The sequence below is a fragment of the Colossoma macropomum genome, unplaced genomic scaffold (genome assembly GCF_904425465.1).
Source record: "Colossoma macropomum unplaced genomic scaffold, Colossoma_macropomum, whole genome shotgun sequence".
In the NCBI taxonomy this organism is placed as follows: domain Eukaryota; kingdom Metazoa; phylum Chordata; class Actinopteri; order Characiformes; family Serrasalmidae; genus Colossoma; species Colossoma macropomum.
In genome coordinates, this window is record NW_023495967.1 from 680,912 (window position 1) to 697,077 (window position 16,166).

Consider the following 16,166-nt stretch of genomic DNA (forward strand, 5'->3'; position numbering starts at 1 on the left):
ACAGGGTCCACTGATTTGGACTAATGCAAAACTGCTTTGCTTTTCAGTGCAAGCTGAAGTTCAGTTCAAGTATGTGAACACAAGGGGGTGCCACAGCTCCCATAAATTAGGCCTCTTACAGCAGCAGCTCAGTTGGAGAAATGAGGGTGCTTACTCAGTTTCTGTTGATACAATTTAAGCCAGAAATAAGACAGAATGAAAAGACTTACTAGTCTTCATTAATACAACTCTAAAACGTACGGTCTATCTACGCAGCTCAACACTCTACACTCTCAAACATGAAAGTTTTTAGTTTATTGAACCTATAGCTTTAGCAAAATTATCTCTTATAATCAAATAATTATTCTTTTTGTTTTTGAATGATGTACCACTCTGAAGAATGAGTGGGGGGTGGGAATAGTACATGTGCTGCCCTGAGTAAGATGTTCAAAAGCATCCGGTGAAAGTAAGTGTTGAGGTTACTTCCTGCAGTGCTGTGGGCACAGAGGAGTGTAGAAAACATGTTATTTTCTTCACATTATTTGCAGCATGAGTAGTGAAAACAAAAGGAGAGTCTAAACCGACATCAGTATCTCATCTCAAGTTCTACGGACATCAGAAGTGTAGAAGTGAAAAGGTAGGAGTTTTCAGAATCATCTGTCGACAATGACTTTTTTGCTTAAAGCCTTCAGTGAAGCAAGAGAAATGTGTTTTCTGTGTCATTACGTTAACTTTGTAAAAGCCTTCAGCTTTTATGTTTTGAGATGTTTTATGTTGATCTTTTTATGTTTTAAAAAATCAACCCCTATTTATAGTGCTCTCCAGATTTACCAAGATATGTTTTTTTTGCCAAAGTCTGGAGGCACCGTAATGGCGGGGCAACAGGCCACACTGATCAAGATGCGGAAATAAAATGGGAGTGGCTCAGCTTTGAATGTAAACTGCAAACAAATCTGGGACAGTGAAAGAATATCTAAGATTTGCTTTCAGGTGAAGGACCAAAGCGAGTAATTTGTATATACAGTCATACAGTAAAATACAGTAAAAGTTTGAACACCCCCCTCTCAAATTACTTGTAATATACCCAGGGGTGCCCCAACTTTTGCATATGACTGTAGGAATCACACACCATTACCAAATGCATACTTAACTTTGTTGTGCTCAGTTAGTCTTTTTGCAAATGGACTAATACTATCAAAGTAAGAAAAAGCTTTTGACATGGTATCAGCATCACAGCTAAACATGGTAGTTTTGAAGCCCACTGTGTAAGCACTGTGGAGAAGTATCAATAGTTCATAGGTCAAAGAGCAACAAAATTCCATCTCCTGATATCTCCAATAAATGAGTTAAATAAATATCTTCCTTATCATTCAGGTTTACTACAGATTTACTCATTTTGACAGATTTCTCAATCAGGAGCTCTTTTAACGTCTTTAATGTTGGCTTAAATCATCTTTTTGTTCCTTTTTAGTTCATTTGTTAATCATAAAAATGAAATTAGCCATTAGATTTTGTATTATTCTTTAAAATTCACAAGTCGGCCTACAGCTGTTTTCATCTGCATGGTCTTTGCATCAGGACCAAATGATATGGGCACAGCATAAGGGATTTCAAAATGCTATGACAGTAACTAGGCATGTTATAGCTAACTTTAGCTTGCTTACATAAGCTAACTGCTGACCTAGGCACAAGCCATTTATGTGATATACTGCACGATATCTCTTTAGTGTTCAGACTAAGATGATGCTACACTACAAAGTTCCAGGCTCTAGAGAGAAAAGGACATTGTGCATAGTGTAAGAATATAGAGTGCAGTGCCTGAATTTAGAGTTTACCTTTTCTAAAATTGTGTATGTGTATGGACTCTTTTTGGTGAACTGCGGTGTGTATTAATCAGCACAGGGTGATTTATTTACTGCAGTGAGTGTTCCTCTTCAGTGGAATGGAGAGTGTCTAGGTAGTGTAAGTACTGAGATGTTTTGCAGACCATGATGAATTCCCTATCTAGTTACATAACACAAGACTGGAAGCATCATAGAACAGTGGGTCTGCATCGGATGCAATGGAAATAAAAGATCAATAGACATATTTCACACTTTTAAGAGAGAATCTTCTCCTTTTCCCAGATCTACTGCTTGTAAGATCTAAGGTCAAATTGTTCTGCGGAAATTATCCATACAACTGACATGCTGTTCTTAATGTTAAATGAAACTGTATGTCTTTTATAGTTTTTGTATCTTTTTTTTTCTTTCTCTCTGCCTTTCTCCCTTCAGAATCTTCAACGTAAAACAATGGAAACCACAAGCGAAGGTATGTTCAGCTGTAATAATAAATCTCATATGTCATGTTTCACGCAAATGTCATGTGGTTTGCTTGCTACTTAAAGTTATGTGCAAGTAAGACATTTTGTTAACACTTTACTTAAACCCTGCTGTATAACATTGACATACCCATGATTTTTCACCCCAATACAATACAAAAAAGAATGTATTTACTTAAGTGATAAATAATTAATAAAGAATACATGCTGCAATGAATGTTTAACTTCTTTGAAGTAAGTAAAGAAAATACAAAAAACACATTCTTGTTCTGGACATGTAGTCACCTTCTGGGGTTATTTTTACACTGTGTAATTAGTGAAATGACCATTCACATAATTAAGAGATCTTTTCACAGTAAAAGTACTGTAAAATCTAATGATCAATACCTGTTTAAATGCATGTAAATAACCATGCATATACTGCATTTTAACACTGCTGTTTTTAATTTACATAAGTGATCACCTTTATTTCATGGACATTTGGATGTTGTTGTTGTTGTTGTTGTTGTTGTTGTTGTTGTTGTTGTTATGATAAAATACTGTAAGTCAGAATAAACAGTTAGTAGTGAAAGTGTTGAATTACAGTAAAAGACAGTACAGAATGTATTTCTAAGAAATTAAATGACTAATTTTACAGTCTTTCAGTTATTGTGTGTGAAAAATCAACATTACAACAATTAGACATGATTTTTCATAATAACAAAATCTATTATAACACATTTATGACATGCTCCTGCCCAGTGTTTAATAACATCATAATATGTCTCATAAGATTTCTCATAACATGTCTGCTGTTTACAGAAACGAGGAATTTTTAAGATGTCATACTTTGTCATATTGTTGTCACGAAGCATAAAGCATATTGTTCTGCACTGTACACATATGTGCATGCAAAATATTAACATGTGACATAACATGTTTTGACAGTTTATGGCATGTTTATGGCATGGATATGTCTCTGTTATGAGTCAGGGGTTAATTAAATGGTTACTGACAGACTTCTGCATGGGTCTTCTGTTCACATAGGAAACTAACCTGAACTTCAGGCCTACACTTTTAAAAATAAAAGTTCTTACATGGCTCCTGGGCTAGGGTGTAATGTTCTAAAAACCTTTATTCAGCAGTGCTCAACACTGCCTCTGGAGATCAACCACCCTGCAGAATTTAGTTCCAACCTTAATCCAACACACCTGATCCAGCTAATGAAGACCTACAGGGGCATCTGAATATTAGAGCCAGGTGTGATGGACCTGAACTGTCCAGGGTGGTAGATCTGCAGGACCAGGATTGAGCACCCCTGCTTTAATTGGCACAAAAGGCTGGGGTTAGATTAGGCTTTAGATTAGAGAAATGTTCAGAGAAGCACAGTACAGTATTACCAGTAGTTTAATTGTGACAGAAAAACTATGGTAATTTGTTTGTATGTGTTTGTGTTTTCCTCACAGATGAGTTTCACCTTGTGATCCCCTGTGACAAAATAGAGTCCCTTGGCCCAAATGTCACAATACCCTGTCATCTGTCCCCTGAAATCAGTGCAGTTGCCATGGAGATCAGGTGGTTTAAGGGGACGAACTGTGTTTGTCTCTATAAGAACAAGCAGGTGACAGAGGGGAGGGGCTACGAGGGCAGAGTGAGTCTGTTCAAGGAGGAGCTAGAAAAAGGAGACGTGTCTTTAAAACTGAGACTGTGTGAAGAGCAGGATAAAGGACATTACCTGTGTCAGGTCACCAGTGGCTTCAAAACAGAAGAGCTAACAGTAGCAGTAGAGAGTAAGTGTTTCAGATCTCCACATGCATCAGTACTCACACTGAATATAATACGTATTAGAGACCTACATCACCAACAGATGGCACATTTCTGAAGCCACCACTCCAGCAGCTCATATTTCCCACAAGAAACTACCCCATATAGATTTGCATGGATTTAGTCAGTTTTTAAGATGAGTAGCAGATTCTTGGGTATTTTTGTTTTCTAGAGAGAAGGACATCTGATTTTTCTTCATATAAGGCAGTTTTTCTTTTAAAAAGCCCTTGTTTATCTATTATCACTGCTACAGTAGGGCTGATTTCAGCTAGTGGATCTCTATTGGATTTGCACTGCTATATTAGCACTAAACAAACAGTGGTGAACGTTAATTTTTCTACATGGTGTTTTGAGACTTGATATGCTTGCCACTTTATATTTTGTCGTCTTTTAGTGAGTATTTTACTAAATATTTCAAACAAAAAGCTTGTTAGCTAAGTTAATTGTTGCTCTTTCAAAGGGAATTAACAAACTACATATTCCTTTTTCAAATACCTGATTAAGTAAACAAATATATCTTTATGAAATAATTGAGCAAGTGGGCTACATAAGGCTATGTTAAGTTGTTAGTTACTCTTGTAAGGTTGAAAGCAAGAATGTTAGACTTTGACAGAGACTGTTACACATTAAATATCTTGCCACAACTCTGAAATTGTGTTTTCCTAAAGGACAACACAGGACATCTTTATCTCTACTGTGGGGAATATATTTGGAACATCGTATCCACAGATAACTTTATTTTACAGCAGAGAGAGCGGCCAATATGGTGGCCAAGCGGCTTCACATGTATGTCATTAGTTAGCCTGTAGGTTTCTAACATATACATATGCATCCAAACTGACTTCATTCAATGAATTCATTAATGGAAAACTGGCACAACCCCATTTCCAAGAAAGTGGGGATGCTGTACAGAATGTAAATGAAAATATGATGCAATGATAAGCAAATCATGTAAACCATATTTTTAAAGGAAAATTGTACAAAGACAACATATCAAATGTTGAATCTGAGAAATATTATTGTTTTTTGAATTTGATGCCAGCAACACGTTCCCAAAAAGTTGGGACAGGGGCATGTTTACCACTGTGTTTCATCACCTCTTCTCAACACTCTGTAAGCATTTGGGAACTGAGGTTTTGAAAGTGAAATTTTTTCCCATTATTGGTATTATATAGGATTTCAGCTGCTCATCAGTTTGGGGTCTCCTTTATTGTATTTTTCATTTCATAATGCACCAAATGTTTTTTAGTGGTGAAAGGTCTCGACTGCATGCAGGCCAGTTTATCACCCAGTCTCTTTTACTATGGAATCATGTTGTAATACATGCAGAATGTGGTTTGAAACTGTCTTGCTGAAATATACAAGGCCTTCTCTGAAAAAGACGTCATCTGGATGGCAGCATATGTTGTCAAAGTGTGTGTGTATGTATGTGTGTGTATGTGTGTGTGTGTGTGTGTGTGTGTGTGTGTGTGTATGTGTATATATATATATATATATATATATATATATATATATATATATATATATATATATATTCCAAAAAGAATTTCAAATGTTGATTTGTTGGACCACAGGACACTTTTCCACTTCACTCAGTCCATTTTAAATAAGCTCAGGCCCAGAGAAGGTGGTTGCGTTTCTGGATCCTGTTCATGTACAGTTTCTTCTTTGCAATTTAGAGTTTTAATTAACATTTGTGGATGCAGTGATGAACTGTTTCTACAGATAGTGGTTTGCAGATGTGTTCCTGAGCCCATGCAGTGATTTCCACTACAGAATCATGTCTGTTTTTAATGCAGTGCTGCCTGAGGGCCCAAAGATCATGGCCAGCAAATACTGGTTTTTGGCCTTGTCCCTTGCATACAGAGATTTCTCCAGATTCTCTGAATCTTTTAATGTTATTATGTACTCTAGATGATGAAAAAGAACTTTTGTTTATGTTGAGAAACATTATTTTTGAATTGATGCACTATTTGCCCACACAGTCTCTCACAGAGTGGTGAACCCCTCCCCATCTTTACTTCTGAAAGACTCAGCCTCTCTGGGATACTTTTTTATACCCAATCATATTACTGACTGTTGCCAATCAACCACCAGGTGTTTTTTAGCATTACACAACTTTTTTGGAACATATATATTTTATTTGACCATAAAATTTCTCAGTTTCAACATTATATGTTATCGTTGTACTATTTTCAATGAAATATAGGGTTTACATGATTTGCACATCATTGCATTTTGTTTTTATTTGCACAGCATCCCAACTTTTTTGGAAAAGGGGTTGTATTAATGGAAAATGTCCTTGTAAATGGAAAAGCACTTGTACTTAAAGTAGAGTGCATTCAACAAACTAACAAATATAACTTGAGGCATATTTTAAGTTGTGGGAAATATAGAAGGGTAAGAAACCCATTGCATCACCAACACCATCAGATTTCAGAAAGCCAAACAGACTAAAGGTCCCTCACAGCAAGTTGAAGCCTTATTCCTAGCTTGTCTGGACCTGAGTTTGGCTTTTTTGTGGCTGCCACTGTGTCTTTGACTTACAGATGTGCAGTTAATGTACATCTTTATGAAATAATTAATTCAGCCAATGGCCTTGAGGATACATGCTACAGTCATCTATTCTAATTAACATGGTAGGGTTTATATCAATTTGCCTAAATATAGAGGTAAAAATGAGTTTACATTATTTTTTTTAAGTCAACACATCATTTACATACGGAAGGAAATTCCAGTTCTTGCACAAAGGAGAATCCACAAGAAAGTGGATAAGTTGAATTAAATAAGTAGCAAATCAGATGCAAATCAATTTTTAGCCCCTGCAATCAAGGTGAGTGAAATGAGAAACATGAAGATATATATATATATATATATATATATTAATAATTTTTTTTTCAAGATGTTAAACTAATGTTGAAGTGAATAAATCAAAATTGTGCATTAAAATTAGCTGAAAAAATGTCATGTTTCAGTGTGTTCTCTGTATAGAATGTGTTTATTTTCACTTAGAAAATCAACAAAACGTCATTGGACTGGAAGGTGTTTAACATTTTGCATATGATTGTAACAGTGATGTGTTCTCCATTTGCTTTGCTCTTCACAAATGTTCTCCTTTGTTTTTACGTAGTGCTCAGTGATAAGTTCGGCTTAATCCATAAACTGGTGAAGGTGAGTAATGCAATTAATGACTGTAATTTCCCCCATAATGACAGTGTTTTCTGACCTGGCCCGAAATGTATTCAATCTGCCATTCAGTGGAATTTTAGCATTTATTGATTCTTAACTAGTAGACACAAGATGAAACTGGATGAATTTGAACTAAATCAGAACCAAACTTTTCTGTTAGTGACATTCATTCAGAAACAATCAGCCTCCATGATTCCTGTCCACAGGTGGAGGGAGCCTGGACTGAAGAGGAGAGAATGAAAATGGAGGAATCTGTTCTGCTAACGGGTGAGTCACTTTGTCTACAACTGAATTATTTTATTCGATTTCCTGCAAAACTGCATTCTTAATGACATTTTTAGTAGAAACAAGAATAGTATGAGAACTATAAGAAGGTCAAAGTCTTAAAATCTCAGACTTATTACACACTGAGGCTTATTATTCAGTAACTACAGCAACTACCAGTGCAAACTGGTTGAGAAGTGTTATAGAGTTATAGAAGTTATAGAAGTGTGTAATAAAACGTTGGGCCTGTTGGTGGTCACTGACCATTTAAGGGGTTAATAAATCCATTTCAGTTGGATTTAACTGGCTATAAAATTCAGAGATAATACTCTTAAAAATAAAGATACATATGCAAAGGTCTGAAGACCCCACCACAAATTTACTTTTTTTTTTGGTTGATTTTCTTGTTGTTCTGTTGATTTTCTAAGTGAAAAATACATTAACACATGCTCTACAGATAAAACACTTCAATATGGCATTTTTCTACAACATTACTTTTGCACAGGCCACATTATGTACAGAAGTGTATTCTCTGTAGAGGATGTGTTCATTTATTCTCACTTAGAAAATCAATAAAATGTCATATGATCACGGGAGCCCAAACTTTTGCATACTTTTGCCAAACTAAGCACTTTTGATGTATGCGCTTTCTAAGAGAATCATATTTATAAATAAGCCGTGCAAGTATGAAGGACCTTATTAGAGTTGGAAGAACTTCCACAAAATGTAATTAATGACTTCACAGTTTTTTTCTTAGAAGCCAAGAACCATGTAGGAACCTTTAGTGTAGCCATGTAAACGAAACAGAAAAATGTTTTAATTGACTGACATTTCTGATTATGTCTAATATTTTCAGAGTTTAAGGCAAATAACATGATCGAGCTCTTCAGAAGAATTAATGAGGAAAGAATTCAAGAGAAAGAAAAACTGCTACAGCAGCTGAAGGAGGCCAGGATGGATCGGGACAAAGCTTTAAAAGAACAGAAAAAAACTGAAGCTCAACTACAAGACATTGAAGTGACGCTAACGGAGAAAGGTAAAGTTCATGTGAAAGGGACAAGAAATGATTAAATACGTGAATGCAAGGGGTTCTCATACATCTTTACACTGTCAGAAAAAGTGTACAGGTACATTTTTGTTTATCAAAGGACAAACAATGTAAATGTTCCCTCAAAGGTACAGCAGTGGTTTTAAGGTCCAACTGTGTATCTTAAATTAAGTTTCCAAAGAGGAAATATAATATGCATTTGCACGTTTTCATTCTCTAATGTTTTAAAAATGAAAAATAAAAAGCTAAAGGTAAAACTGAGTGTATGGAGTCAATACAACTTTACATATATATGATTACAATGGAATATGGTACAATTATGTTGCATAACTAAAGCAATGAATATGTACCCTTCCTTAAACAGTGTAGTACTATTTTTCTATCTTGACAAATATTATCTGCATGTCTATTGTACTACTAATAATCCTAATATGATAATGGAGGAAAAATAAGAAATAAATATTAGTATAAATCTTTACATTAACCATTTTAATAATGTAATAATCATATAATGTTTAATTATAGATCAACAGATACGTGATTTAGAGGCTAAAATGGAGATATTCAAACAACTGGAAGATCCACAGATTACTGGTGAGTAAACAAACAAACAAACCAATAAATGGAATGTATTCAATGTAATTTTCCTGCTTCAATGTTTGATTTTTTTCAGAAACCTTAGATACATCAGATCTAGACACTTCATGCCAGAAAAGAAACAGTCAACATCTACCTCCACACAGTAAGTTACAGTATGATTATGGTGTTTGAAACCACAAAATAAACAGAATGAACTATTTAGAAATTCCTGGGAATGATTTAGAACTTTCTTTCTTTTTCCAGTGGACATTGAAACCACTGGAGCTTCTCCACTGTCAGTTCCTGCATCAGAGCTCAGGCTGGTGCTGCTGGGGAGGACTGGATGTGGGAAGACAGCAGCAGGAAACACCATCCTAGGCAGAGAGGAGAGGAGCCAGGCTGAAGTGTCTACAGTGAGGCAGCAGAGTGAGAGCAGACAGGAGGAGGTGGCTGGGAGGCAGGTGACTGTGGTGGACACTCCTGACTGGTTCTGTCCTGGACTCTCTTTGGAGGAGCTGAGACAGGACGTGGGACTCTGTGTCCGTCTGTCTGCCCCAGGACCCCACGCCTTCCTCCTAGTCATACCAGTGAAGCAGTCTACAGGAGAGGAAGAAGGAATGCTGGAGAAAATGGAGGAGATTTTTTGGGAGAGATGTTGGAGGAACACCATGATCCTTTTCACCGTTACTGATGAAGTCCAAGAGAAGAACATTGAAGAGTTTATCCAGTCAGGAAACCAGGAGGTCCAGAGACTTGTAGAGAAATGTGGGAACAGGTTTCACTGTCTCAGCATTAAGGAGAGTGGAGATGGTTCTCAAATCTCAGAGCTGCTGGAGAAGATAGAGAAGATGGTTGCAGGAAATGAAGAGGGTTTCTACAGCAGTGATATCTACCATGAGATCAGGGAAATGGAGAAAAGAATTATTAAAGAAAGAGAGGAGAATAATAAGAGAGAGATTGGAAAATTTAAGGAGAAACAAGAGAAGGAAATCCAGGATGCTCTGAAGAGTATAACAGAACAAATCCAGGAGCTTGAGGAGAGACTCCAGCAACATGAGGAACGAATAACTGAACTTGAGAGTTTACTAAAAGAGGAGAGAAATGATGAGACGAAAAGAGAGCTGGAGATGAAACTGCAGAGAGAGATTCAGCAGAAAGAGGAGATTCAACAGCAGTTGAAAGAACTGAAGGAAAAGTGGGACAAAATGAAAAGTGAGATAGAGGAGAGACACAGACAGGAGATGGAGGACATCATAGAGATGTATGAAGGAAAAGCCAGGATGGAGGCAGAGAGGAACCTCATGAAGATCATCCTGCCTGAACTCCACCGTACAGTCTGGGTTCTCATCTCAAAGATGCAGAAACAATTCCTGGTGAAGGTGGAGCAAAAGGATCGAGAGCTGTTGACCCTGAAACAAAGACTGTCTGAGCTCACAGAGACTTACAGACAACTGGAAATAGATTATCAGGCTCTGAGGAGCACAGAAAGCACTGAAGCAGGAAGAGACGAGAGAGTGAGTGGAGCGGCAGTTGGAGGGGATGGAGGAGTAGAGGAAACTCAAGATGAAGTGGAAAGACTGTCCAAAGAAGAACAAGATGATGGTGATGAGAAAGGAAGTGAAGGAGAGAGGAGAGGGACAAAGACAGAGGTGAGGCTGAGAAGACAGAGGCTGGTGAAGAAGAGGAGAACAGACCTGATGGCCAGGAGGAATCCAGAGGGTGGATACGTCGAATCTTCTCCTGTTGTTTTCCTCCAGTGTATGAACCTGTAGAGATGCAGCAAACATAAAATTGAACTGAAGAATTGAAAGAAAGCTTAAAATATATTGTGCTCATGAATTACTTTCAAACATTGAAGGAAAACATGAATAAACGGGTGGAGAAACATAATGAGTGCAAATGCTTCCAGACAGGTGTACTACCACTCTCTGCGGCATGAGTAAAGATTCTGAGCCACCCCAATTGATCTCGATTTTGGATCAAGATAGCAAGAGAAAAAAAATCTAAGTAACTTTAGAAGATGGTTCATTAGTGGGGCATAAACGGCAGGAGCTTCAGTCACAAAGACTGCTCAACTGAGAGTTTCAATAGGAATGGGACTAGTCCATCCATACTACATAGACTGGGACTACCTAGACTGGGAGTACATAGAGAGGGATGTTATATTCTTCACCCATATTTTTCACAAGTGGGAAAGAGCATGTGTATAGATCATTCTCCATTTGGAGCGGGAATACAGGTGGATACATTTTTTAAAATCAATTTCTTTCATCCCAATATGTCAATTAGCATATCCTATTACCAAATGTACAGAATGGAGAGCTCAATTCCAAACATATTTTAATATATTTTCATGTAAAATGCAATGTTTTAGTCAGTTTGTCACTGGTGTTACCCCTTAAAAAGGCATTCTTTTTGTGATAAATGCATGTATTTTCCCATTTAATGTGACCATATTTTTTTTAAAGAAGTTCAATTTGAATAATCATGTTACCAAAGCTTTTTTATACACATGCACTAAAATACAAAAATAAAGACGCCTTTTATGTATTATATCCTCTGTGGTTGCACTGCCATATGAATGCCTCAATACTAAACATGACCATTTCCTTGGGAATCTAAATAAGAAAAATGGTTACAATGTAATGTCAGTACTATATTTCTACATTATTTTTAAGGATATTACATAGAATATTCTAAGACTAATTAGAATAATAAAATATTTATCACACTGTACTCTGGGCCAGGCCTGTAGAACTAAGCATTAAGGTAAAGATTGTGTTATAATGTTATATGTATAAGTTTATGTATAAATAATTAGTAATGTATGAGTCAAAAATATGGTGGTATTGGCATTAGTCTGGTACCCAAGCATGCTTATGATTATCTACCACCATGCAGAGTTTAGTGATCTTAGATAACCAGAATATTAGCAGTGCTATCAGATAAATGTTGCTATATATGTTGTTATAAAATATGCTCAAAATATTACGGAAAAGCAGCTAAAACATTGCTTTTCTTTTTTTATTTCCTTCTTCAATGAAGAGTAATGTATATTGTTGTATATGTAAAGGTTAAAAAGAAAAATATATCATGCTATACATCTATATCAATGCTGCAAAAGAGAAACAGGAAAATGTTCTCATAGAAATTTCATCTGATTTTACAAGTAGCGTGATGAACATTAAGCAGCTTCCTAAAGTTCTATGGGACAACACTGTTAATCAACACTTGAAAGAAAAGCTACGGAGCTCTAGCAAAGACCTTAAACATTCCTGTCGAAGTACGAAGGTGGGAGCATCATGGTGTGGGGCTGCTTCTCTGCAAACAATACTGAGGCATCATTGAAAGAAACATGAATGGGATGAAGTAGAGGGAGATATTAGTGGAGAATTGAATCATCAGCCAAGAGAGGAGAGACGATGAGTGTTTCAAGAAGACAATGGCTGCAAACATAAAGCCAAAATATAGGACAAATTAAAAAAAAAGAAGGTGAAGAAGATGCTTGCATGGCCTACCCAATCAAATGAGGAATAAACTATAAGGTAATTAATTTTGTTTGTTGTCTGTCACTGCTGTCATTGTACTATGACCAGTCAAAATTATTGCGTTCTCCACATCATTCCTGAACAGGTGAGGTATAGCCCAATTGACCAGTCCCAAGTTCAGCTTTATTTCCCAACCTTCCAGTCACTGCTTAGCAGCATCAGTGTGCCAGTGTTTGAATTTGAGGTCCAGCTGTGGTCAAATGCTGAACCTGAGAAACCTGCGAAAATGAGATTCTGTCCCCAGTAGAGAGGAATATGTTGTTTCCCACCCATTTCCAAAGCCAAAAACAAACTTTAAAAAATATAATTGTCCTCAGTGGTCTGTGAGTTTAGTATTTATAATGATTGTTCACTAAAAAGCTGATGTTAAAATGTCAAAGCAAACATGAACTTCAATGCATCCAGTCATCAAAGGTATGACATAAATGATCCATAAAAATCATTCATGCCTGCTATGGCAGTATGCTTTAGCCTAGAATGCCTGATATATGCTGGTGTTGTTTTTTCCTCATCCTTGTGCATCTCAGCTATCTGATTTGAATTCAGTTACATTGTCTTCACTTATGTTGCCTTATGATGAGTGGACGCATGCTTTACAGCAAAGATCTTCAAATCCAGACCCTGAATTCAGTTCTTTGTCCTGGATTTTGTAATCATGTATGACACTAGGTGGCCAATCAGTCAGTCAACCACCAGTGATTACAAAATCCAGGACAGAAAGTGGACTCAAGATCCCGATTTAAAGCTCTCTGATTTATAAAGAAGGCTTTTGTAGTGTTGATTGGCTTCACATGAACCCTGTATTTTGGATGTACACAGTCCTATTGTTGCTGTTGTTTTGTATCACTACAACAGAAGTGTTGGAATAGGTAGGATGATGACTGCATTGCTGTGATCAATAAGTTATAACCTGATGTTATAACACAACTATTTGTTTTTTTTTTTTTTTTTTCTATGCTACACCTTTTACCCCTCCAAACACAGTACATATCTCCATACTTGGCAATGGAAGGCTTCACATACGATATGTCAAAACTTTTTGGTTAGCAGAAACACTAACCACACTACCCTTCTTTCGACATCTATTTACTTATTTAAAAATGAACACAAATTCAGTAGTTATGAGACTCACTGTTATCCCATGAAGGTAGAGGTCACTATGTTTTGAGTATTATATTAACTTGACTTCAAGGGAACTGGGAACTAATCAGCCCAAAACACCCCCCACCCTCCACTGTTTTAAACGATATGATTTGTGTAGGAGCAGAGTTTTCAGTATTTGAATACTAGTACAAGGTACTATGTGATGTTTTTCAAGACTGGTTTATCGTTATATGTATTCCAAAGATGGTGTGTTCAAAAATATAATAAAATTCTTATACTACAGCAGCATGCTTATTGCACATACTGGAAGAATATTGCACATACTAGACAAGTACATTAAACAACATGTAATAATAAATAAAGAAGTGGCACCAAACAGTACGCCAGTAAGGAATGAGGTAGATGGCAGTAATAACATTGCATTGCAAATATACAGTGTAGCAAGCCAATTGTCCTATTTGCAGAAATAACACATTGTAAGAGTGCTTGAAACCCCCACCAGCACTTCTATATCTGATCTAACACCCAAATAACACCTGTTCTGTGGTGGTCTTGTGGGGTATAGGTGGGATAACATAGTATGCAGAGAAATAGATGAACTACAGTCTGTAACTGTAAAACTACATTTTAAAGTGTAGACATAAGGTAGATGTACCAAATAAAGTGCTCACTAAGTGTACATGAAATGGCATATATACAGTTTAGTAGCTAGCTACAGCATGCTATTTATACTAGAGTGGTGGAGAAAGGTGCAGGGTGCAAAAAATTCAATGCCAAAATACTGGTAGAATTCCATTAATCAGTTCAGTACTCCAAATGACTGCATCATCAAATCTTTTAAAGTCACAGAGGTTAGCATGCTTTCAGTTCTATTATGGCAAACAAGCAGAAATATTTGGATTACTTACAGTTCGGGCTAGATTTGTAGGGTTTACATGTCTGTGCAATGGACTGATTCCATCATACTGTGGCATTGGCACAGAATAACATAAGGAAAACACATTGAATTTTCTTTTATGAGATCCAGCAGCTGGGAGAACCATGGCTCAGTGTGGTGCAGGTCACCTTTAACCATACAACATTCATCCATGGTGGCCACAGAGACCCACTAACCAGCCCAACAGCCCAGCACAACAAAGCACAGATAACACAAACACATTTTTGACTAATAGCAGAACTATTTACAGGACTAAAGTCTCTGGAAGTCGCTTGCTATGGCTGTGGTGCTCCTGTAAAGCACTGCATCCATGGCTGTGTAAACCAATAGGGGGCACTACAATATGTTGTGTATGATCATGTTTATAGTTCTCTAAAGCTAGGGTTACCAGACATCTCTGTTTTCCAGGGACATTCCCCATTTTTGGTGGCCTGTCCCTGGCTGGAGCTGTCCCTGTTTTAAACTGTGAATTAAAAACACACCAGGAGGTCCGAAGAAAGACCTGGTAGCAGAGCAGACAGGCAGACGTCTCGAGTTGTGCTTGTTTTGGTCAACAGAGGGGGCTGGTTGCTGCTATCTACTAACCACATCTACCACTTGCTTGTAATGCGTAATGTTCACATCAATCTCAGTCAGCAGCTCCTCTGGCAGCAGTGTCTTTCTCTCTCCTCACACTGTGCGCACATAGGCTGGAATTGCCCCCCCTTTTTATTTAATAGATAAAAACATTTGATACTATAATGATTTATTGGCTGCCATACTGGAAATGTCCTCGGTTTTCATTTCAGAAATCTGGTCACCGTAGCTAAAGGAACTTTAAAAAAAATGGTTCTATATGTGGCAGGACGAAGTATTTGGATGCCTTTTATTATGATACGTGGAATATTCCTTTGGAGGCTTTTATTGTGGTAGTCTTCCCATTTCCTGTAGTTCTCCCCTAATTAATTGGTCACAGGTGTCTGAGTCCTTGAACGGCATTTCTTTGTTGGTCTTTGGTGCTGTTTGTTGTGGTCTGCTAAGACAGCAGTTGGATCTCTCTGCATTTCGTCATGCTGTGGACAGCCTAAAGTAGGACAAATCTTGGTTGTGATTTTAGTTCAATGGTTGGTTGGATCTAACTGAAGTTTTGGTATCTGTTGCAGTCATTGAGTAGTGAGGTGTTACTCCTTTCCTCTTTATTGGGTAGGCCCTAATTTTATCCTACAGGAGGTAGGTTTGTGGTTTTGAATCTTCTTTTAGTTTCATTGGCGCCTTTTGTCATTTTTATTGGTCTTTTGAAGCTTCACAGATAAGGGATTTTGATAGTTTGTTTAGAGCTGCTTCATACTAGCTAGTTTAAAGGTGCTATATGCATATGGAGCAATGAAGTTTTACTTTTTTAGGTGTTTGCTCCGG

At 37.1% G+C, this 16,166-nt stretch overlaps 1 protein-coding gene and 1 long non-coding RNA gene across 2 annotated transcripts; both read left to right on the forward strand.

The window, feature by feature from the left end:
• The first annotated feature begins 457 nt into the window (after window positions 1–457).
• LOC118803863 lies at window positions 458–3,853 on the forward strand. The gene is made up of 3 exons (XR_005006933.1): window positions 458–616; window positions 2,253–2,289; window positions 3,745–3,853. It is a non-coding gene; the product is annotated as an uncharacterized LOC118803863 (long non-coding RNA).
• A 19-nt stretch (window positions 3,854–3,872) lies between these two features.
• On the forward strand, window positions 3,873–11,691 carry LOC118803861 (trichohyalin-like). Its single transcript, XM_036564386.1, has 7 exons — window positions 3,873–4,068; window positions 7,233–7,273; window positions 7,498–7,558; window positions 8,412–8,591; window positions 9,129–9,197; window positions 9,277–9,345; window positions 9,447–11,691. Coding segments are annotated over exons 1-7 (1,929 nt in total). The 5' UTR covers window positions 3,873–4,067; the 3' UTR covers window positions 10,955–11,691.
• Window positions 11,692–16,166: the final 4,475 nt, after the last annotated feature.